A 25502-nucleotide genomic window follows, 5' to 3' on the forward strand; every position below is an offset into this window, starting at 1 on the left:
AATATTAAGCAGATTAAAACCCATTGACTCCCGATCCATTCCCCTTCATTGGAAAAATCTTACTGAGGCCACTCATTTTACTTATTGGACAGTAATACCAGGGTTTCCTACAGTTGTTCCAGCCACATGGATAGGAGATCCAGTGGAATTACAGTTAGCAGGCTCTGCTTACCTAGTGCTAGGAGGGCTTAAAGGGGCTCCTCCTGAAAAGAAACATGATCTGAATAGCCCTGTAACTTTGACTTCTTTGCATCTTCCGATATGCCTTACTACAGGCTCTCACCCCCTCTGTGCTCAGGTGGTAAATGGAACACTTAAAGAAACCCCTCATGGACCAGATAGCAATCTTGGGCATGGTGACTTCTTGCATTTTTCTATGATCCAACATCTTATGCCTGTGGCCTATCTGACGCCAGTTGATAAGACCAAAGGAGATATACACTATGTCTCGTCACTCCCTCTGCCCAATAACAGTTATATAGGAAGAATGGCTTTGAGCGAGTTCAATAAAACGTGGCATTGGATTCTGGGAGGCGGATGCAATACCACTAAAGCCTCTTGGGAAAGTAATAAAACTGATGGCCCTTGTAATTTTATGGACAGGATTAGAGTGGCTGCAGGAATGTCCCCTAACCAAGAAATACCCCATTCCCCTCTACCACCATGCTCTCCTTCACCAACTATGTTTGAAGCCGTACAGGTTTGTTCTACAGGAGTTCCAGTCTACGGTCCCAACGTGAACGGCACTCAAGTGTATTTCCTGGATGGCGGCCCAGGCCCCTATTTTGCTGCTCCGGTCCCGCATGTGATGAAAGACAACAGTACCAGACCACAGACGCACCTTTGGAAAGCCGCAGCAGCCTTCGATGTCATCATTCATTCTACGGACAACACTGCCCCTGCCAAAGTGAACAACACCATCTGGAACCTTTGGGCTGAACTATTTTATGACTTATATTGGGTGTGCCCCGAAGGACAGAGGACAGACTATTGGTGTAATGTCTTTACCACACAAGCAGTGACTGTTCTACCTACCTATCTAGATGAGTTAGACAAAATAATCAATACCATAAGGAATATCACAGATCAGTATAAGAAAGATATGGAGGATGATCACGGTCTATTCCCTGATTGGATAAATAAGATAGACCTTAATCATTGGATGCATTATTTGTTGATTCTTGGTGCATGGTGTTTAATGGCCTTATTGCTATGTTGCCTGTTTCCCCTTCTTTTTTCTCTGTTTATAAAAATGGGGCGTTGGGCCCTTGAGCAACTCAAGGCAGACATACTCATGTCAAACAAAAAGGGGGAGTTGTCGGGGGTCGGCCCTGACCGCCTGGGTGGATAGGACCTCCCCGGGAGTGAGGTCAGACCAACCCAGAGAAGACACGGCTCCTTAAGGGGAGCAGTGGCTTCGCCTGGTTGGCCTGTGTCCATTGCTCCAATCGGGTGGTAGGTTCTGCCCTCGGGGCGGATTGGGGTGGCAGCCCGGAAATAACTCCCTATATTAACCAGCGCCCTGAGCTATTCGGGGGATCCCTCTGCACCTAATAAAACATATGCCTCCTGAAGACGTGTCTGCCTGAGTCCCTCCTCGCTGATCCCCGGGGGAGGGAAATACCAGGGACGCCTGAAGCAGTGCCCACTGAGGAGCTCACTCGGGAGTCCGGGGAAGAAGACCCCGGACAAAGCTGATTTTAGCAAGTGGTAGCATATTTTTTCCTGCTTTGAAATATATATTTTGATGAATCATAAATAATTCTTACCTCAGAGAGATCAAACTGTACTTGATCTAGTGTTTTTCCAAGATGTTTATCTGGTTCTAAGCCTGTCAAAAAAAAATGGAAGAGGTCTTTTTTGAAATTTTTGTTTTTAGAGATAAGTACTCTTTTTATAATTATTTTTAAGTTTTATTTATTTAAGGCAATGGGGTTAAAGTGATTTGCGCAAGGTCACACAGCTAGGCACTATTAAGTATCTGAGGCTGAATTTGAACTCAGGTCCTCCTGACTCCAGGGTCAGTTCTCTAGCCACTGCATCACCTAGCTGCCCCGATGAGTACTCTTTTTAAAAACCAAAACAAGCATTCTACTCCTTCTTTCTAGTCAATATTATATATTTAGCATTGCTTTGATCAGAAAGTATACAAACCTAACCAATAGTAACTTGATTCAATCCTGGAAGAAAAAAATAAACTTTTTTCTTCTTTGCATTGTGTATAAATCAAATTATGAATTCTTTTTAAAAAAAGTTTTGAAAAATTTTACTTAAAAAATTTCAAGTCAATCTAACAATCATTAGCCACTTGGCTATGATAGAGATAGATGATTCTAATATTAAAAACAATAAACTTTCTTCCTTCAAGACACTTATAAAAGGAAGTTTATAATATATACATAATTATGATGCAAAGCAGAATTATGTATATAATTCCCTTATATATATAAAGGTAAGATTTGGAAAAAATGTTACATGAAAATGAAAGGAGATGATCTTTTTTCAGAAGGAAGAAGTAGGAGTCAAAGAAAAAGTGGTATCTTAATCCGTGCCTCAGAGGAAGAAAAGAATTTCAAAAGGTAGAGTTAAGTAGAAAACACATCTATTCAGTCTGTCAAAAAGAATTTATTAGTTCTTGCTACAGGCTCTGAGAATAAGAAGAAAATCAAAAGACAGTTCAATATAAAAATAATTATCTACAATAGGGGAAAAACCCTCATAACATTTAAGCAATCAAGGAAAACTATACACACAATGGCCACTTCCAAAAATATTATGTCTTTGTACTTTGTGTCCATCATATTGATGCTGACTTCTTAAGTCTCTTAAAATTGTTTTTCTTTAAAGTGTTTCTGAACTTGTATAAATTCTTTCAATTCTGCTAATTCTATATAATTTCACATAATCCAATATTCTTTGACATCATCTTTTTTCACTTCTTACAGCAAAATATTGCATTACTTTGCTATACCACAATTTGTTCAGCCATTCCTCAGTTGTTGGAAGAGGAAATCAAAGGCACTGCATTGGATTCTCATTCTCTGATTTTCTTTTTTGCTTATTCCTATCCCTTGTAGAAACTTTTATTCTATTTCCTTATGATCCAATGCATGTTGTTTTCTGTATTTTTATAGTCAGCAGACTCATCCAATATTAATATTCACTTAAAGAAACACATTTTCAAAATTTTCTAAAATTTATGGTGAAACATAAGAAAATATATTTGGTGTTTAATAAGTACTTTTTAATGATGAATTTCTGATTAACTATATTCTATTATGTATCTTTTTACTTCAACAAATTTGAAATGATATGATCTCTCAATATATAGCACTCATTTTAGCTAAGTGTAATGAATAAAATTTATCTGAGTGATGAGGTCATAAATAGTAGTAGAAAAAGACTGTAAAATTATGAAGGCTAAATGTAAACATGCCAAGTGAAAAAGTTTAGATTAGGGTTCCTCAGATTAGGATTCTAAGGAACAGAGACAGGACCACACCTACCTTAAACTGATTAAACTATGAGGTTTAAACAAATGACCAATCCCATACCCATAATGGGGCACTTTGACAGGTATAGAGCCACTTAAACAAAAAACAAGGCAAGCTTTGATTCTTTCAGTTTGTTTCTTGTCTTGCCCAAGGAAATTCACCAAGGATGAATAGATGGATATATATTTTTATATTTGGATTTTTAAAAAATATTCAGTTTTATATTCTTCCCTACTCAGACTGTTCTACAGTCTCATCTATGTAGGACTTTGTCTACAGTATGCTTTAGAAACCTCTGCATTGGAAATTTACCCCAGGAGTACATCTCAAATTTTAAAGTAACCCTCCAACCCTATACTCTCTCTCTTACTGACTGGTTCCCCCTAGAAGAATCTCCATTTTAAAGAGACATCCCAGGTCAACCAAAAGTTTATTCCTCTCCAGGTTGCACTAAAGACACGTCTCCAAAGGAATTTTTCTGCCACTCTGCTCCAATTGCTCCTTTCCTTTGTTTGTTTTGTTTTGTTTTTTGTTTTTGTTTTTACAAGGTAAAGGTGATAAGTGAATTGCCCAAGGTCACAGCTAGGTAACTGTCTGAGGTTACATTTGAACTCAGGTTCTCCAGATGCCAGGGACAGTGCTCTATCTACTGAGAGACCTAGCTGCCCCCCCTTTTCTACTCTCTTTCAAGTGTTATCTTCCCCTAATAGAATGTAAGCTCTTTGGGGACAAAATTCTATTTCTTTCTACTTCTATTTTTGTTCCCAGCCTTAGCTAAATACCTAGCACATAAAAAGCACTTAATAAATACTTGTTGACTGAATTTAGTTAAAGTAACAATGAAAAAGCCAGAAACATGTTCCTAAGGTAAAGAAACTGGGAGTCAACTTGAATATTCCAACCAAGAATAGGTGAGATAAGTTTCTGTTAAAAATTCTTTAAGAGAGGCAGAGTCTTTTAAAAAGAGAGAAAAGGGAGCAGCTAGGTGGCACAGTGGATAGAGCAATGATACTGAAGTTGGGAGGACCTAAGTTCAAATCTGATTCCAGACACCTAATACTTACTTAGCTGTGTGACCTTGGGTAAGTCACTTAACCCCAATGCCTTGAAAAAAACAAAAAACAATGATGAAATTAAAGCAATTATAAGTAGTTATTTTGTCTAGTTATATGCTAATAAATTTAACGATTTAAGTGAAATGGAAGACTACTTACAAAAATATAAATTGCCTAGATTAACAGAAGAGGAAATAGAATATCTAAATAAATCTATTTTAGAATAAAGAAACTGAACAGGAGAAAAATGAGCTTCCCAAGAGAAAAGAACAAGGACCATTTAAAAAATGAATTTATAAGTGAATTCCATCAAACATTGAAAATCAACTAATTCTAATAATAAATAATTTGGAATAATTAGTAAAGAAGGGATTCTATCAAAGTCTTTTTATGAAGCAAGTATGATACCAATATCTAAACCAGGAAGAGTAAAAACAGAAAGAGAAATTATAGACTAATTTCATTAATGAATATGAATAAAAAACCTAATAAATAAAATACTATCTAAGAGATGACATTACAAAGATTATATAGATTTATATCAGGAATTCATGGTGATTTAACATAAGTAAACTATTCATATAACTGCTTACATTAATAATAAGAGTAAAAAAATCATATGATTATATCAGTAGATGCAGAAAAAACTTTTGATAAAGTTCAACTCTCATTTCTATTAAAACACTTAAAATATTGGTATAAATTGATTTTTCCATAAATTAATAAAAACTTTTATTTTAAACCATCAGCAAACATTACTGGTAAAAGTAAACTAAAAGACTTCCAAGTAAGATCAGGTGTGAAACAAGGATGCCAGAAATGATAGCTTTGTCAATCACTATCCATATTTCTGGATCACGGATCCATGGTGAACCTAAAAGAGGAGGTCAGCAGCAATAATAGTGTCTTAATTTCAATATCTAGCCCAACTAGCAGAATAATAGTAAAGGCAAGAATCCCTGACCAACAAGGAGTCTATAATTCTGCCACTCTGAGTCAACAAAACTTTCTAGTTGGGTGGTGCAGGGTTGAGTGGAGTGGAGTGGAGTCCAGCAGCAGGCTACTTGCACAGACCTAAACCCATATCAGGAAGAGTTCAGACCAGTGGGCAGATTTTTTGTCCAGGATCATGATGCAAACCATCCATTACCCAAAGAAAGCAGCAATCAGACCAGCCCAAACCTTCCCTCCAGAAGTGTGGTAAAGTCCAATCCTAATATCAAATCCAAAGTCAGGAAGACAATTGAAATAATGGACAAACAACAATAACCTCCACTATAATGAGCTATTATGGTTGAAGGGATACTCAAGACACAAAACCCAGAAGAGAATAGTTCCAAAACATCTAGAAGTAATGTCTTAGAGGAAAACAAGTCTGGAGCTCAACATCAATTAGAATTTCTCAAAGATATGAAGCAAGTTTAAAAAAAAACTTAAAGTTTTTTTAATAAATAGAAAGAGAGCATTTGAGAAAAAAATTGGAAAAGAAATGAAAACTAGGGAAGAATGAAAGCTCAAAAAGTAGAAAAAAACCTTGCCTGGGACTTCTGGGGTAGAGCACCAAGATGGTAGCCCAAAGTAAGGGAGCTTCTGGAGCTTTTCAAAAACAGCCTCTAAACAGATCCTAAAGTGTCAGAACCCACCAAAAAAACCAAAAACTTTTTTTTTTTTTTTAGTTTTTTTCAAGGCAATGGGGTTAAGCGGCTTGCCCAAGGCCACACAGCTAGGTAATTATTAAGTGTCTGAGGCCGGATTTGAACTTAGGTACTCCTGACTCCAGGACCGGTACTCTATCCACTATGTGACCTAGCTGCCCCATAACAGAGAACTTTTAAACCAGATATTTTGGAGAAACTTCAGGGAAAAAGTCTGTCTTGTGGGTAAAGGGCAAGTATGGCCCAGTATAGGCAGAAGAGCTTGGAAGTCAGCAAGAAGCTTTTAGTGACAGTGCCTAAGGTCCCAGAGTAGTAGGTCACATTGAGGGCCACAACCCCAGCTTAGAGAGCAAGATTTTGAGCCTTGGGACCAGACCTCTAATGCAAAATAAATAAATAAATAAATAAAAATAAAAAAGGAACTCTAAACCCTGGTCTGCAAAAAGTCATTGACAGGGGCAGCTAGGTGGTGTAGTGGATAAAGCACCGGCCTTGGAGTCAGGAGTACCTGGGTTCAAATCTGGTCTCAGACACTTAATAATTACCTAGCTGTGTGGCCTTGGGCAAGCCACTTAACCCCATTTGCCTTGCAAAAAAGTCATTGACAACCTCTCTTCTGATTAGGATAATACAAATTCCATTTCAGAAGAAAACAGTGACAAAATGCTTACATGTGAAGCTTCAAAGGAATTAATGAATCCCAAAAGACCTCTTGAAAGAGTTCAAAAAGAATTTTAAAAATCAAAAAAGAAAAATGGAAAAAAAGAAATGAGAGTCATACAGGAGAACTATGAAAAATCAACTGAAGAAAACGTAATAAAATGGAAGATGGAAAAAGAAACAAGAATTGGACAAATATGGGGCAGCTAGGTGGCACAGAGGATAGAGTTCTGGTTACTGGAGTCAGGAGAAACTTAACTGCACTGCTTTGCAAAAAGAAAAATGAACAAGTAGAAATGAATTACTCTATGAAACAACAAAATTTCATAAAAGAAAACTGAAAAAATAGAAGAGAATAGAAGAAAATTCAAAGTACTTCTTAGTAAAAAAGACTAACTTGGAAAATAGATCTAGGAGAGATAATTCATGAATTATTGGACTAACAGCCATAATCACCCCCCCCCCCAATTCCTGAACAATAACTTGCAGGAAATAATCATGGAAAAAGGACCTAATAACCTAGAAGATAAAATAGTCTTTGAAAGAATTCATTGATCACCCCCAGAAATAGATCTCTCAATAAAAACTCCAAGGAATATTGTAACCAAATTTCAGAACTCTCAGCTAAAGGAGAAAATACTACAAGCAGTCAAAAAGAAGCAATTTAAATACTAGGGAGCAATAATCAGGATTGTGTAGGACTTATTAGCTTTAATATAAAGAATTGGAGGGCCTGGAATATGATATTCCAGAGGGCAGAAATATTAAATGCATCCTTTTCAGATCATGATATTATAAAAATTGCATATAATAAAGGGTGATGGAAAGGTAAGCTAAAAATTAATTGGAAACTAAATAACTTAACACTAAAGAATGAGTGGATCAAAGAACTAATCATGGAGATAATCACCAATTTCATCCAAGAAAATGATGATGATGAGACACACAACTTGTGGGATGCAGTAAAAGCAGTTATTGGGAAATTTTATTTCTCTAAATGCTTATATGAATAAATTAGAGAAAAAGGAGATGAGTGAATTGAGCATGAAACTAAAAAAGCTGGAAAAATAACAAATTAAAAATCCCCAATTAAATGCTTAAATCTTTCAAAGTGGTTTGTCACTATGATATTGTTAATATGTAAATAATTCTCCTGGATTTGCTTACCTCACTCAGCATCGCTTCATACAAGCCTTCTCAGGTTTCTCTGAAACTGTTCCCTTCATCATTTCTCATAACCTAGTAATATTCCCTCATATTCACATATCACAACTTGTTCAGTCATTCCCCAATGAAGAGATACTCTCAGTTTCTAATTCTTTGCCACCACAACAAGAGTAGAAATTAATTTTTTTTGCACATATATGGATCCTTTTATGTCTTTTAAGTCTAGACTTAGTGATTTCACTAGAGTTAAATAATGCGACAGGCTTTGATAAACATTATGCAAATATTATTTCATTGTATCTTTACAACAACCCAAATGATAGATGCTATTATCCCCATTTTTCAGATGAAGAAATTGAGGGGAAAATACAAGTTAAATGACTTGACCAAGGTCATATAGTTATTATCTGAGGCTAGATTTGAACTCAGGCTTTCCTGACTACCACTGGGTCACCTAGTTGTCCCTATGGTTTTGGAATCATAGTGAAAAATAGTTACAAATTGCTTTCCAGAACAGTGGACCAGTTTGTAACATTACTAACAGTGCTTATTTCCCTGCTGCCCTTCTAACAATTGCCATTTTCCCTTTTAACAATTTTACCAATGTAATGGTTATGAAATGGAACCCCAGAATTGTTTTAATTTGTATTTCTCTCATTGTTAGTGACTTAGGGCATTTGTCATATGATTATTGATAGCTTGAATTCTTCCTTTGGAAATTATCTATTGACCATTTATCTATTAAAATGGATTTTCTCATAAATTTAATCTTGAAACTTGCAATTTTTTCCAATTCTAATTTCATATACCTGCTGTTAGCAGAATGAAAAGTTTTTTTAATCTTAATAATTTTCTAACAATATTGTCCATAGTGTATGGTTTAAGTTTTACAGTTTTCTGTTGTCTCTTATTTCTGTTATCTTTAGCCTAATTGTCATTGAGTATATGTATCTATTTTTTTTTATATACTCTTGTTTTCATCTTACCTCCCACTCACCAGTCCTACCCCATCCTCATCTCAACACTGTGGAGAAAATCCATATGATACAAATTTCTTCTACTGATGAAGATCAGCAGCTTATCTTACTTGTCAATAATTATAGTCTTGAGAGAGTTGCCTACATCATGTTGAATAATTTTTCCATAGCCACGTAGCTAGTTGTGTCACAAAGGAAGACTTTAACCTAGACAGATCTTCCAAACTTCAAAACCAGCCCTCTATTCAGTATGTTACATTGTCTTTTCCCCTCTCTCTTTCTTCTGCATTAAATAGTTCAGCTATGATTTGAATATTGCTATAGTGTGAAGAAAAGAAAAAAAAAACTGTCCTAGGGCTTCTAATAAAGATAGAAGGACAAAACAGTAAATTCCTGAAAAATACTTTGGAAAAGATAATACATACATTGGCCACACCAAATAACAAAAAAGTAAATAAAGAAGAACTCAAATTGAATACCTTCATCCATCCATTCCAGGTTGGCAAAAAGGGATACTTTGAAGTCTTTAACAGTATGTAAGAGAAATCAAGCAGAGGGATCCAGAAGGTAAACAGAATGCCAGTATAGCAATAGAGCACCAGGACTGGAATCAGGAAGACTTGAATTCAAATTTGGTTATATAAAACATTAACTAACTGAACTATAAAATGGGGATTACAATAGCAGCTTCTGCATAGGGCTGTTTTGTTTTTGAGGGTGAAATGGAATAAAAATCATAGTGTTAAGCATAGTAAGTACATAGAAATATATAAAGGTTAGTCATCTTCATTGTCCTTTCTTCTCTTCCTAATGAGAAGGTAGACCAATTTATAGACCATAGGGACATGAAATTTGCAACTTAGCCAATCCTGACATACTTGAAGAGCCCAGAACTTGACACCCAGAAGATACACCAATGGAAGAAATTTGAATAGATTTGTATAGATTTTCTCTGCAATGTTGAGATGAAGGTGGGATAGGGCTGAAGAGTGGGAGGTTAGTTGAAAACAAGAATAAAAAAACCAGATATATACATTCAATGACTAGTGTTCTAAAGCAAATATCACAAGAGGGGAGGACTAATGACAAGATCAGAGAAAATCCAAACTGAGGCCAAACAGGGACCTATGATTCTCATCCAAATAGGTAGGATCAGATGAAGTCTTGCCCTTTCAAAAAGTCCCAGTTTAGGAAAGACTAAACTATAAATAAAAACAGGGGAAAAAATCAGTGTTCATGTATTTTTGTTGTTGTTGTGCAAGAGTATCGAGGACATGAATTTAGATAGACTAGCATCACAAACTATGCAGAACTTCCAGTAAGAGAAAAGGTACACACCAGGTTTACTAGCACTCCAGGAAGGGAAGAAAGAAGAAGTTTTAAAAGGATGTTGGAAATCTAAAAAAACTGGAAGGTCAACAGAGAAGCTAAAATGGGACATGGATGTGGTAGGACTGAGAAGGATAGGCAAGGAAAGAATGATAAGAGGGGAAGAAGTATAATTTTCTCTTAAATGGTTCTTAAGTACCAATAACTCTTAAGTGAGTTATTAATATAGGAATAGAATATGAAAGCTATAGAGTTAATAGTCTTCAAGAGTTTTCGCAAGGAAATTGTCCTAGGTCACTATATCTTTTTTTTTTAATATTTTATTATTTTTCCCAATTACATGCAAAAAAATGATTTTCAACATCTGTTTTTAAAAATTTTGAGTTTCAAATTCTCTCCATCCTCCCCTCCCCATTCCTTTAGGTGGTATGCAATTTACTTGTGTAATTATGCAAAACATATTTCAATATTAGTCATGCTATGAAAGAAAACCCACCTTGAAAAAAAAGTGAAAAATAGTTTACTTGGTCTACATTTAGATTCCATCAGTTCTTACTCCGGAGATGGAAAGCATTTTTCATACTGAGTCATTGGGAATTGTCTTAGAACACTGTATTACTGAAAAGAAATTGTTAACAGTTGATTATCATATTGTTGTTATTACTGTGTACAGTACTCTGCTGGTTCTGTTTACTTCACTTTGAATCAATTTATGTAAGTCTTTTCATGTTTTTCTGAAATCATCTTGCTTATTTTTTCTTATGGCATAATAGTATTACATTACAATCATATGCCACAAATTGTCCAGTTATTCTCCAATTGATGGATACCTCTTCAATGTCTAATTATTTGCCACAACTAAAAGAATTACCACAAATATTTTTGTACAAATAGATCATTTTCTCTTTTATGGGATCTCTTTAAGATACAGACCTAGTGATAGTATTAATATTGGGATATGGAAAAAAGTGGAAAGGGATACTAATACTATTATATCTTAAACTATTCTACAAAATAATGAAAAGAAGATACAATGGACAATTTTGATTAAACTTGAAAAGTCTTTGCACAAACAAAATTAATGCAGTTTAAATTAGAAGAGAAACAATTACTTAGAAGAAAAAATCTTTTGAGTTTTATCTCTGATAGATATCTTCTATTTAAGGTATATAAGAAATGTATCTAAAGTTATAATAATGTCAGTCATTCCCAAGAGATAAGTGGACAAAGAACATGAAAGGACAGTTCTCATAGGAATAATTTCAATGTGTCAATAAATACTTTAAGAAATGCTTCAAAGTACTAAAAAATCATAAAACTCCTAATTAAAATAATTGAAGTTCCAACTTTATTCTGATCAGTTTGGCAAAAATGACAAAAACTGGAAAATGACTATTGTTGGAGATATAGGGAAAAAGAAAGTTTGGTGAACTGCTGGTGGAGTTATTAATTGGTCAGTTATTACTAAAAACAATTTGAAAAGTACCCCAAATATCACTAAACTTGTTTATACTTTCACCTAGAGATAAACACTACTAGGCCTATATCCCAAAGAGATAAAAAAGGGAAGATATATACAAAAATATTTATAACTCTTTTTGAACCAAAAACTTATATTGAAAATGAAGAAAAGGGATATATTTTAGATATGTCAAATATGTAAATTTACTTATCTTGACTGGTTTTTTTTGATTTTGTGATTTATTAATTGAAATGATCAGAAGTGGGTAAAGGAGAACTAGTCACTGAAGTCTTCATTTTTCATTTTCTGTTAGTTTGCTGGTTTTCAATTTTTGTAATCAGGTATCTAGTCAGGATTCATCTAGTTTCCAAAGATTTAAAATTTCCAAAGATTAAAAATGAGTCTTGTTTAGGAGACAATGAAGAAGTGATTATGTAGAGGCAGAAACATACAACAAATAAGGAACTATGAAGAAAAACCAGAGCAAAGGATGCCATCAAAGAAATATATGATCAAATAAGAAGCCAATCCAGTTATATGGTAAGGGAACAATAATCAATAAACAGTCCATATGATCCACTGAATCTTTATGATTTCAGAAGAAAATTCATCATGCTGGGTAGATCTTCTGTTGTAAATTTATTATGAGATGCACAAGTCACACAGGATGGAGACAGTCTGGAGGAAATACCAATGGAGGAACCATTCATATCAATGAGATCATAGATCCAAGAGAGTATTTGAGTATCATTTTCTGTATGCAGCGGAAAAGTTGTTAACTCATTTACTTGAGTCCTTGGCTACTGGGTAATGTAAACAGGCAACTGAAAGTTTTGATGCAAAAATATGTAGATTGTAGTTCCAATCAAACCACTTACATCATTTTTTCCTATACTAATATTCTGATATATGATTCATCTTTGTAAAAAAACTGAAAATTTCAATTTGTGAACATTCAAACTTTTTGGTGTTTTTCTTCCCTTTCTGTCAAATGCCATACAATTAACTCTTTAGTTATCTAATTTGTTGTCACAAAGGCAGTCACAAACATATATATATACTTCATCCTCAAAATATTTGCAATACACTATGACTTATCTTTAAATTTTCTTTAAAATTATTAAAAATCAATCTTATTAAAATTATCTTTAAAATAACATATATATATATATACTATGAATTACATGGGCAGTGTATATAATATTGTACGTGTCATTGTATATCCATTTTAAATGGATATTTTAATGGTATAAAATATTTCACAGGTTTACACTACAAAATCAAAATTATAGTCTGCAGTTTCTCTGTATTCTTAATTGATCAAAGATATAATTTTACATCTCAGTTCTGAATCACCATATTCCATGATGGAGGTGGTTGCATGTGTTTTTGGTTTGCCCTGAGGAAAAACGTAATTACTAAAATATTTAAATACAAACCACACAGGTCTCCCAAGATCTCATCTCCAATTATCATGCAAATATAACTAAATAAAAATGGGCATATAATTTTAATAAAGATTAAAGACTTTACTCTATTCATATAAATCCATTTAATTATATCAACAGGCATTAAAAAGCTCTGTTAAAATAATTTAAATAAATAAAATTTTAAAACATTAAAGAAGATTTTACATTCCTCACTGAAATATTATAGATTGCTTCACTACCTAAAGGATGGGCTTTTAAAACTATTTAATAGCTAAAATACAGAGTCAGACTTTTCTGGCTAGGAGTTAATAATGAAATAAGCTGCATGTGTGAGATTTTATAGGTTTGGTAATGGGATCTGAGTCTTGCTTAGTGAGGGCAGTATGTACTGCTATTATTCATAGACTTGATACTGTAGACATTTCACATATGAAACACTAGTCATCGAAGACATTTCACATACTGAGAACACTAAATAAAGTCAATGAGCATTGTGAGCAACAAAGAATGAATGACCTGAAAAATATCTGGTCAGGTTTACAAGACTCTTATTTTATCTCAGGCCATGTTTAGTTCAGGAAGAAAACTTCAGGCATGGCATGGATGGATTGTGATCTGCATCAACAGGGGAAACATAACAAATCTAAGAAAGCAGAGATCCATTTGAGAATATCTGAGTATCACTGTCTCTAAGTTGAGAGAAACTGAAAGTTCATTCAGATGTTCTTATAAAACAGTATGATAACATTACATGAATAGGAACTCTATATTATAGAATTTTAAAGTTTTCTTCAGTTTTGGTAACTCAAAGATAATAAAAATGTTTTTAAAATTTCAATTTTATTAGCTATAAAATCAATATTCTTTTTAAATAGTGGGTATATTTATAAATCAACAGAATATACAGATTTATGTGTTTCATTTCAATTTGATATTATTGGTTTCCTTCATGATAATTATTTCATCCTGGTGCAAACTACCATTTTATAATGAACCTTTGGACTTCCACTTGTATTGCAGCATTCCAAATTATTTTCATAAAAAATTGGAGAGAACAGAAATGTATGTCATTCCTGTGGGAGCTATGGACTGGAACTATTCTCACTCTTAAAGTGACTTTTAAAATGCCCTGACGCCACTGCTTTTAGGATTATCCTAGTCAGGAATGGAGAAGAATTTTCCATCCTTTAGATACTGATATTTTTCCAAGGTTCTGCTTAATGTCAAGAACACTAACAACTCCATATATGAAGAACCAGTTTTGATCATCAATAAAACCAGGTGCCAGAAAATAATGCATAATAAAATTGTAAAGATAATGGACATAGAATTCAAAACTGGTTCAACTTATTCAAAAAATATATTCTAAAATTATATAGCTACATTACACATTCTCTATTCTTGATTCTCTAAATTAGAGCTGTACAACCTTACTATTCCAATTTTTATTGAAACAATAGACAATAGATTTTGATTTGCCATTTTAGTGAGAGTTCTGAAGTAGCTTTGCTTCTTTTACTAAAATATTTAGTGAACTAATAGGGGACCACATAAAATTGCACTACGGGTCACATTTGGAAAGCCCTGCTCTAAATGACCATGAGGAGGTACTAAAATTACTTTACAAGTGATCTCGATGAATGGTTTCCTATGACTATCTAAATATTCTAATATCTAAATCTCTAAAAATTAGGTATACAAATAGAAAAGGAAGGAAATACCTCTTCTCAAAGATCTTACATTTTGGGGAGATTAAACCTACAAGGAAAAGGGGAATGGAGAGGAAAGAAAATAGGTACACTTCACTTTGATTGGGCAAAATAAATGGGATGTTCAGTGGGGTACTAAGGGACTACCCACAATCCAGTCAGAAACTAGAGAAGAGTTGAATTGATTGTGGGGTGGAGGGAAGTTTTTTGTGGGTCAGTGAGGCTGAAGAAGAGATGTCTAGAAAATGAGGAGTAATACAAGCATGATAGCCTGGAATCTCCTTAAAACAGCAGTCTTTGAAAAACAGTCATCAGTCAAGATACTAATTGCTGAAAGATAAATAAATATGCCAATGACTCATGCATTTGTCTGTGTAAGAAATTCCTCTCTACCTATGTTTCTAGGATTTAGTTGATAAATCCTAGGGAACTTGCCTGAGACATAGAGGTCAAATGGTTCCCTATGGACCACAGATTTAGTGTCATAGAAGTGAGTCTTGAACACAAGCTTTCCTGAGACTCAGTCCAACACTTTAGCTACAATGCCACGCTGCTGCTGTCTAAAACATGGTCAAATTAAAACTATATGATCTGTATTGTATGTATGTATAAAATCTGTATTTTTGAAAATTTATGTAAAAAACCCTTCAAGAAGATATTTATACTCCTAAGGTTAACTCAGAAAAAGAATTTAATATGCTCATACATTTACTCCCAAAAGATTCAATATAATCATTTAACATTCTGGATCAGATAACACTATCTACTGAATAATTTTAAAATATGTCCTCTTATCATTCTATTTTCATTTTCTTAAAGAGTAGCCACTTAACTGGAAAATGTTTCTAGTCTGATAGCATAATCTTCTCTTTCTTGAAATAAACCAGGGTATTTAGACTCAATACAGTAAAATTACATAATATAGTATAATATGAAAATCTTTCTCCTAATCTATGTAATGTCACAGAAACTTCCATTTTATGTTATATAACAACTGCATTAAGTTAAGATGCTCAAAGGCTGTGAAAGACTCTGAAATACTCAAAATGGCTCATGGGTTTTTTTCAGTGTAATTCAACTTCAAATAAAGGTGTCAATCTTTGCTAGTCCTTGGAAAAGATGTTTCTTTTTCTGTTTTATTCGACGTGAGTATCTTTCTCCAAGAGAGGTGAGGCCATGAATGCACATAAATTATGCTTTACCAAAGGACTTAACAACCAGTTCAATTTACCTGCTGAACCAGTCATCTGTAGAATGCAGGTTCCCACAGTATCCATTTCCCATATCAAAAGCTTTATAATCACTCAGACAATTATATTTATTGATGTTGCTGCTAATATTAATGGTAAGAAATATCAATATTCATATAGCAGAAGATTATATACAAAACACACAAGAATGATGTTAAGTTTTTGGTTTTTATCTCAAACAGAGGAATATCAAAATTTACTCTAAAGTACAGGAAGACTTAGCAATAAATTGTGACACCTAGCATTTAATCATGTGTTAAAGATTTTTTCTTTAGGATGCCCAACTCAGAAGAGATCTGGATGAGTGAATCAACTGACAACAAGACCTAGGTACAGGATAACTCTATGAAGAATTAAGAAATTAATTAGGAGGAAGAACCATAATTTGCAAAACTGACATCTATTTTACTTTACTTGCATGTATCAATGGGAAGCAATTACAATTCAATTAAAATATTCAATTTTATTACTTTACTGACTGACCTTGAAGTTAATGCCTATTTTATTTAATTGTTTCATCCATGAATAAATGTTAACCCTACAATGTTATGCATCATTATTTTCAATGCATTTTTCAACTCCCCAACTGAATTATGTCAGTCAATTTATTATCTGCTGTCAAGAAGGCAAGTGAAGGCTTATTTCTTTGAGACAGTCCAGTATAAAATGAGAGAAACATCTCAAAATGTTTGATAATGCTGTTTTTAATGGTGCCAAGCTGAATGAATTGTGCTCTCATCTAACTTTTCTAGCCTAGAGTTTTACTGTAAAATCAGTAGGTAGCTGTAGAAAAGAGTGTAATCACCTTTAGAAGCAATTTCTAGTCTGCCTATAACTCTTGATAAATCTCGCAGACAGGAACTGAACACCTTCATGCATATGTCAACAGGAGATGCCTGACAATCTCTTACAAAGTCTAGCTGGTTCATTGACCAGCAGACTTAGTGGCTGCCAATTTAAAAAAGAAATCTAAATCTAAATGGCCATAAGGGAAAATATACCATACATATGCTCTCAGTTTATAGTAAAATATACAGTTACTTTAGAAACTGAGCACTTCTGAAATAAAATCAATGCTACAAAAACTTCATAGAATTGAAATGATACATAGAAGATTAGTCTAATGAATTGAGCACTAAAATAGGGAGTGCTTCTAAGTCTAGAAATGATTACCTTGTACAGGATCAGACCTTAAGCCTCAGTTTTACCACCTCTCCTATTAAGCCATCAACTACCAAGTCTACTTCATAGAATATCAGCATGTTTTATTTTACATCTGTCTATTAGATTATAAACTCCTCAAGAAGTGCTTTATCTTTGTATCTACCCCTGAAAAGCACAATACATGTAAAAGGTTAATATCTTCTAAATATATGTTCAATAAATGGATGAATAAATTAAGTTTATCTAATAAAACTGATGGAATTATTAAACTAGATGAGTAACAGCTATATAAAATTGTGGGGAAAGGTTTGGTACCCAAATAACCTGTTTATCTATATTTCCAATGGAGACATGTGAAGGTAATTTTTTTCCTTTCAAATAAAATTATGCCTATAGTACAATGAGAAAAGAAGTTGAAAAAAAAGTGTTTTCTAACAATTTTTCAGTGACTTGATAAAGGAAAATAATCAAGGAATATGAAACACTATAATGACTTATCTGTCTTATTTCTTCTTTCATAACTTTGTCCATTAAGTTCCAAAGAATGTTACTGCATATGGGGAAAAACCATTACTCATTTTATTATCAGAGTGCAGTCATGGGATTTTTTTTTAAACAAAGTCATCAAAGAAAAGGGGAATTAAAACATTAGCAATTCAGTGTGTGTGTGTGTGTGTGTGTGTGTGTGTGTGTGTGTGTGTATGCATGCATTTATGTATCTGTAAACTTTATTTACCACTCTTGGCTATCCCTCCAAAGTATATAATTTTAATTCCACAAGTTTAAAAATTGTCAGTACTTTGATCTGAGATGGCAGAATTCCATCAATAATAAATCACGACAGGGACTTCTGGGAGCCAAGAAGGTAGAGGAAAACAGTAAATCACTGTAACTCTCCCATACTTACCTCCAAAAAAGCATAAAATATTGCCCCCCCAAACCCGAAAACTGCAGAAACAGCAAAAAAACAGGGTGAAACAACTTTTTAATCCAAGAAATTTGGAAAATCAGCAAGAGGTCCTTTCACTTGAGTAAAAGGGAAATACAGGATAGAAAGCATACCAGCAAGCCAGCCTTGGAAAATCATCAGGAGATCCAGAGTCCCAGTGCAAAAGAGTAGGCAGGTGTCAACACAGAACCTCCCTGTTCCTTAGCATAGACAGGGGAATGGGCAGACTCTAGTTCTAAGAATCATCCCTTGCTTCATTGTAGCCGGGCAAACAGACAGCATCCAGTAGCCAGACCAACTTGAGCTTCAATGAAGTCCCAGGAAAATGCAGATTTATCCCACCATCATCAGTTCATGCCAGACATCAACACTAGGACCCCAGCTCCACACCAAGAAAGCTGCCAGACCCTTACATCCTCCAGCAGTGCCAGTCATCACCAGTGCAGTACCAGACACAAGAGTCCCATATGAGCCTCGGGGCAACAGCAATGAGGCACTGGGTAAACAGCTAGGGCCTTTAGTCACTGGCACCAGAAGCCTGAGACAGTGTCCCTTTCACACTGGGAGCAGAGTTTAAATTTAAAAGAAAAGAAAAAGATAAAAAAAATACAGAAAACAACAACAAAATCTAACATAGAAAGTTATAGTAAGAAGGAAGATCAAGACATACTCAAATGAGGAGAACAATGTCAAGCCATCTATGAGTAAAACCCCAAAGAAAAATGAGAAATGTTCTCAAATCTAGAAATAGTTCATGGAATTTAGAGAGGAGCTTAAAATTCATATAAGAGAGTTTGAAGAAAAACTGGGAAAAGAAATGAATGATAGAAAAGAATTATGAAAAAAAGAGTCAACATCTGGGAAAAACAATTGCTTAAAAAGTAGAAATGGCTAAATAGAAAAGAAAGACAAAAGCTAACTGAGAAAAACAAATCCTTAAAAGTTATAATTTGGTAAGTTGAAGTTGATGACTTTATGAGACATCAAGAATCAATCAAACAAATTTTAAAAAATGAAAAAATATAAGAAAATGAAAAATACATCATTAGAAAAACAACTGGGGCAGCTAGATGGCACAATGGATAGAACACCAGCCTGACAATGTGAATTCAAATCTGGCCTACAATACTTAATAATAACCTAGATGTATGAGCTTGGGCAAGTCACAACCCCATTGCCTAGCAAAAAAACAAAACAAAACAAAACAAAAAAAAACAACAAAAACAAAACCAAAGAAAAAAAAAGAAATACAACTGATCTGTAAATAGATCAGGAGAGATAATGACAGAGTCAATGGACTACCTGAAAGCATAATCAAAAGAAGGACATGAACAGCATCTTTTAAGAAATTATCAAGGAAAACTGCTTTGATATTCTGGAACCTGAGGGCAAAATAGGAACTGAAAGAATCTACTGATTAGTTCAGGAAAGAGATTACAAAATAAAGAACATTATAGCCAAAATTCAGAACTATCAGGTCAAGGAAAAAAATAGTGGCCAGAAAGAAACAATTGAAATTTGAGGAGCCATAATTAGAATCACACAGGACTGGGGTGGCTAGGTGGCACAGTGGATAGAGAGTGGGCCCTGAAGTCAGGAGTCCCTGAGTTCAAATCTGGCCTCAGACACTTAATAATTACCTAGCTATGTGGCCTTGGGCAAACCACTTAACCCCATTTGCCTTGTAAAAATCTAAAAAAAAAAAAACCAAACAAAAAAAAAACAACAAAAAAAAGTAGCTACTTAAAAGACCAAAGATCATGGAATATGGTATGCCAGCAGAAAAAATAGCTAGAATTACAACCAATAAACACCTGCCTGATGAAATTAAATATTATTCTTCAATTAAAAAATGGTCATTCAATGAAATAGAAGAATTTCATGTTTTCAGAAAAAGATGAGTACAAAAAATTTGATCTCTAAATAGCAAGACTCATGAGAAGTCTAAAAAGGAAAAAAAGGAAAAGAAAAATATAAGGGATTCTATTGAGACGACTGTTTATGTTCCTACCTAGGAGGATGATACTTGCAGCTAAGTGGCATAATGTATGATAGAGTATTGGCCTTGGAATCAGGAGGATTTTGAGTTTGAATCCAGCCTCAGACACTTGATCCTAGCTGGGTTACTTTGGGCAAGTCATATAACCCCAATTGCCTCACATCCAGAATCATCTCCAATTGTCCTGATTCATATCTGGCTACTGGACTCAGATGGTTCTGGAGGAGAAAGTGAGCTGGTGACTTAGCATAGAACCCCCTAACTCAAATCCAATTCATGTGCTTGTCATGGTATCACCTCCCCTAAATCTCATCTTAATTCAAGAATGAGGGACAAACATCATTAAAAATTGTATTAGTAATAGCACAGTCAGAAAGAATATGCATAGAAAGATGAATTTGAAGGAATTACACAAAACAGTAATTAAGGAATAATAAAGCAAGGTATACAAGATGCAGAAGAAAGGGAGGGATAGAATGGGGCAAATGATTTCATATTATGGCACAAAATGTCTATTGCAGTGGAGGGAAAGATGGGAGAGTGGCCAATGGCCATAGCTTGAACTTTACTCTCATCAGTGTTGCTTGAAAGAGGGAATAACATACAAAATAAGTTGAATATAGAAATCTACCTTAAAGGAAAATAGGAGGGGAAGGAGATCAAGTGAAAGATGGAAAGGAAATTGACAGAAGAAAGAACAGATCAGGGAAGGTGGTAGACAGAAGCAAAACATTGCCAAGGAGGAAAAAGGTGAAAGGATTACAGGTGAAAAAATTAAAAGGAAAGCAGAAAGCTGGAAAACAATCTTTACAGCAAATGTCTCAGATAAAGGCCTTATTTCTCAAGTGAACTGAATCAAATTTATAAGAATACAAGTCATTCTCCAATTGATAAAAGGATATGAACAGCAAGTTTTCAGATGAAGAAATCAAAGCTATCTTTAGGCATATGAAGAAGTACTCTAGATCTATTTTGATTAGAAAAATGCAAATTAAAACAACTCTGAGGTATCACCTCATACATATCAGATTGACTAAGCTGACAAAAAAAGAAAGTGATCAATATTGGAGAGGATGTGGGACAATTGGACACTAATGCAGTATTGGTGGAATAGTAAACTGATCCAAACATTCTGAAGTCCATATCCTTTGATCCAGCAATACCAATAGTAGGTCTATATCCCAAAAAGATCATAAAAAAGGGAAAAAGTATCTAAATCTGCAAAAACATTTATAGCAGCCTTTTTTGTGTGATAAAATTTTATAAAGTGATAGGATGCCCATCAATTGGGTAATTACAGAACAAGCTATGGTATATGAATGTAATGGAATACTATTGTGTACTAAGAAATGATGGACAAGTAGATTTCAGAAAAACCTGCAAAGTCTTATTTGAAATGACACAAAAGTAAAAGAGCAGAACCAAGAAAACATTATACATGGTATCAACAACATGTGTGATGAAGGACTCAGTCCTCAGAAACACAGTGATCCAAGACAAGTATAATGACTCATAAAGAAAAATGCTGTCCACAGATTACAGATAAAAAAAGATTCTGAATGCAGATCACAGCATACTTTTTTTCACTTAACTTTATTCTTTTTTTTTGTTTTTTTCTTGCTTTTTGATCTGTTAATTCTTTTTTTTTTTTAGTTTTTTTTTTGCAAGGCAAATGGGGTTAAGTGGCTTGCCCAAGGCACACGGCTAGGTAATTATTAAGTATCTGAGACCAGATTTGAACCCAGGTACTCCTGACTCTAGGGCTGGTGCTTTATCCACTACGCCACACAGCCACCCCTAATCTGTTAATTCTTTTAAAATTATGACTAATATGGAAATGTTTTTACATGATAGCACATATATAACCCATATTTAAATTGTCTACCATTTTCAGAAGGGTGAGGGGAGAAAAATTTCAACTTACAATCTTTTAAATGTGAATATCCAAAATTGTCTTGACACACAATTTGGAAAAAATAAAATACTATTTCTAAACAATAAAAGAAAAAAGACATCACCTAAATTTTTTTAAAAAAATTAATCACTCAGGCAGCTAGGTAGCGCAGTGGATAGAGCACAAGCCCTGGAGTCAGGAGTACCTGAGTTCAAATCCGACCTCAGACACTTAATAATTACCCAGCTGTGTGGCCTTGGGCAAGCCACTTAACCCCATTGCCTTGCAATAACTGAAAAAAAAAAAGAAAAAAATTAATCACTCCTACAAAATGACTTTTGATCCCAAAATTTCACAAATTTTTTAACTCTTTAAGAGTTGGCATGAAGGGATAATTTCTTTTCTCCCCCTTCTACTGAGATATAAACAGTTCTGCCTAGGTATTTAAATGTGTATGTTGGGGGAGGGAGGCGAGGAATAACATAAAATAAATTTTTAAAAAATGTTCCATGGCGTAAAGTATTGTGGAGACTAAAGTATCCTCGAAAACTATTTAGTAGACTAAAGATCAAATAATACAAAAGTCGATTATAGATTAGATTGGTGGTAGATGGGGAGGGAAATAAACTACATGTCTGTTGCACAACTTTTATTCATACATACATATATGTATGTATGTATATATTTGAATATAAAGAGCAATGTTTCTCTAGTCTGTTAAAGCCCTCTACTAGGCAACCAGTCAAAATTTACTTTGAACCATGAGAATGCAAACACAATTGGATTTAACAATTCAGAAGGTCTCACTGAGATATATAAACCTAATGACTGCATCCAAAGGATAGGCTCTTTATGCCCCAACCAGCATGAGAAAGTTAGGAGATGGCTTAAAAAGCTTGTAACTTTGGGTTGGCAGAGTACTTGTTGTCTTGGGGAAATATTTTCTAAGGTAATATGATCACATTTTTCTAGGTACTATTTCAAAGGCTGGTTTCAAAAAAGACTATTTCAAGGTTGGTTTCAGACATTCCCAAGGAGTGTTGGTCAGTTTTAAGGCAGTTTCTAGGAATGCTTAGAAGTTTGGTTTAGTAAAGCTAATTTGGTACACTGACTCACAGGATAAGAGACGTCAACTGGATCATAGACACAATAATGAAAGGGATTATGGGTCAGGTACACTGATTAGCAGAAAAGTTGCTCTATTTACTTATACATTTACATGGAAGAACCCAGTCTTCCAAAGAGCCAACTCTGAGACATTGCAAAAAAAGAGAATCTAGTAAAATGAGAAACAACGATTAAAATATGAGAATTAAAGCCTTTAAAGAAGCACTCCTTCCTATCCACTAAGAAGACAATGGCTTGTTTCAAATATACTCACTATAATCCATGATTTTCCAAATTATTACAGGAGTAAAATTTTTTCAACTGAGAAAAACTTAATTAGAATTTCCTAAAAATTGTACCTTTGATTTAGATGAGATTACATATCTCTTGGGTGCTCTAGAATTAGAAGGAAATGAGATCCTCCAGGGTCAATAGTCAATATTTTTATTGGTTTAAAGATGAAACAGCAAGCAAAAATTAAGAAATATCAAAGTCTCATAAGAAAAGTGCGCCACTTGAAATCTGAAAAACCTATTCTAAATCATAAGATTGTTATACCTGAGTTTTCCAGCCTCAAGAGAGATATATACTAGGATGACTGTGCAATCTACCACCTTCAAAGAATCCCAACCAGAAAGATTTTGGTTTTTTTTTTTTTTTTTTTTGCAAGGCAAACGGGGTTAAGTGGCTTGCCCAAGGCCACACAGCTGGGTAATTATTAAGTGTCTGAGACCGGATTTGAACCCAGGTACTTCTGACTCCAAGGCTGGTGCTTTATCCACTATGCCACCTAGCCGCCCCCAGAAAGATTTTTACAACTTACCAATGGACAATGCTACCAAAACCACCCTGTTCTTTATTTTTCATTCCAGCTATGCTTCTTTTTCCAAGATTCAACTTTAGTACAACTAGATCTTAAATTGAATGTCTATATCTTAATCATATTTATATAAAAACATGGATTTATCTCAAATCACTATTGAATACTTAATTTTTGAAAAAATGAACATTTTACTGAGTTTTTTTAAAGGAATATAGAAAAAACTGTGTTAGCTTTACTCTATGTTAGGAAATGTCTTATTTCTATTGTCTTAATCACTAGCGATTTTGGGTTAAACCACACTATGAAACTGGGTTTGCTCTTGTTATTTTATACTTCACTGGATCTGTGATGACATTTATACAAGTTCTTCCTCCATCCAGGGAGATCATGAGCCATCTACAATTTTGCACTCTGTGTTTTCTTTGTCCATATATTTCAAATATTCCTATATAGAGTCAACTTGGCAAGGTGGATAGAATGTTTATCTTGGAAACAAGGAAGATCTGAGTTCAAATGCCATTTCAAATACTTACTATGTGACCCTGGGCAAGACAATTAAACTCTATCTTTTAATTCCTGTTACTAAGTTAAAGGTGGGGGTGGGTGGGACCTGCTAGATATATACTGTTTAGTAAATCAGAGAAATAATATTTGGAAGAACAGTAATGAATCTAACTAAAAATGGGAAAAAATAAAAAAACACAATCTCTCAAAATGCTATAGATACTTCTGTTCCTATCCTCTTCCATGGGATATTTATAAAGGCAATTTAAATATAGATATATTTCCATATTTTTATTATCACTTGTATGTTAAATGAAGATTTTTTATTAATGCATAGGGCTATTTACATAATATTTCAAAGTCTGATTTCACATTTTGTATTAATTCAGAAATGCATCTGAAGATCTAAACAGAAAGATCCAATAACATTAAATTTTTAAAAACTTTTTTGTTAATGACTTTTTATTATTTTATTTATATGAAAGGAATTTTATTTTCAGATTTCACTTTATTAAATTTTATAATCATCTTGTATCATAACTACATTATTTGCTACTAGAATAAAGATAGGGCAGTTTTCCTGGTTTTTAAAGAAAAGTCTTGGTTTTAGATCATTACTTTATTATAAAGCTGGGTCACTAATGGTACTTTTCTCCCAGAATTACTATGGGTATCAAATGAAAAATTATGTATAAAGAAATCTGAAAATGTTAGATTGCTATATTTTTCTTTGCAATCATTATACAGAATAGATCAAAAACTCCTGAGGCCCTTTTCTGTTTCTTTCTACAATATATACATACATATACATATATATGTATATATATATATATATATACATATATATGTATAGCAACGTAACATAAGAGTCCTC

General features: G+C 33.9%; 1 protein-coding gene across 6 annotated transcripts in view; it reads right to left on the minus strand.

The window, feature by feature from the left end:
- Positions 1-25502, minus strand: part of DPH6 (diphthamine biosynthesis 6) — a 505514-nt gene that overhangs the window by 305084 nt on the left and 174928 nt on the right. For all 6 annotated transcript variants that reach the window (XM_074235050.1, XM_074235049.1, XM_074235048.1 and 3 more), the window contains exon 6: positions 1770-1831. In XM_074235050.1, the coding sequence (XP_074091151.1) occupies positions 1770-1831 (62 nt within the window). The remainder of the gene's footprint in view (positions 1-1769; positions 1832-25502) is intronic.

This window comes from Macrotis lagotis, chromosome 4 (genome assembly GCF_037893015.1).
Source record: "Macrotis lagotis isolate mMagLag1 chromosome 4, bilby.v1.9.chrom.fasta, whole genome shotgun sequence".
Lineage (NCBI taxonomy): Eukaryota > Metazoa > Chordata > Mammalia > Peramelemorphia > Peramelidae > Macrotis > Macrotis lagotis.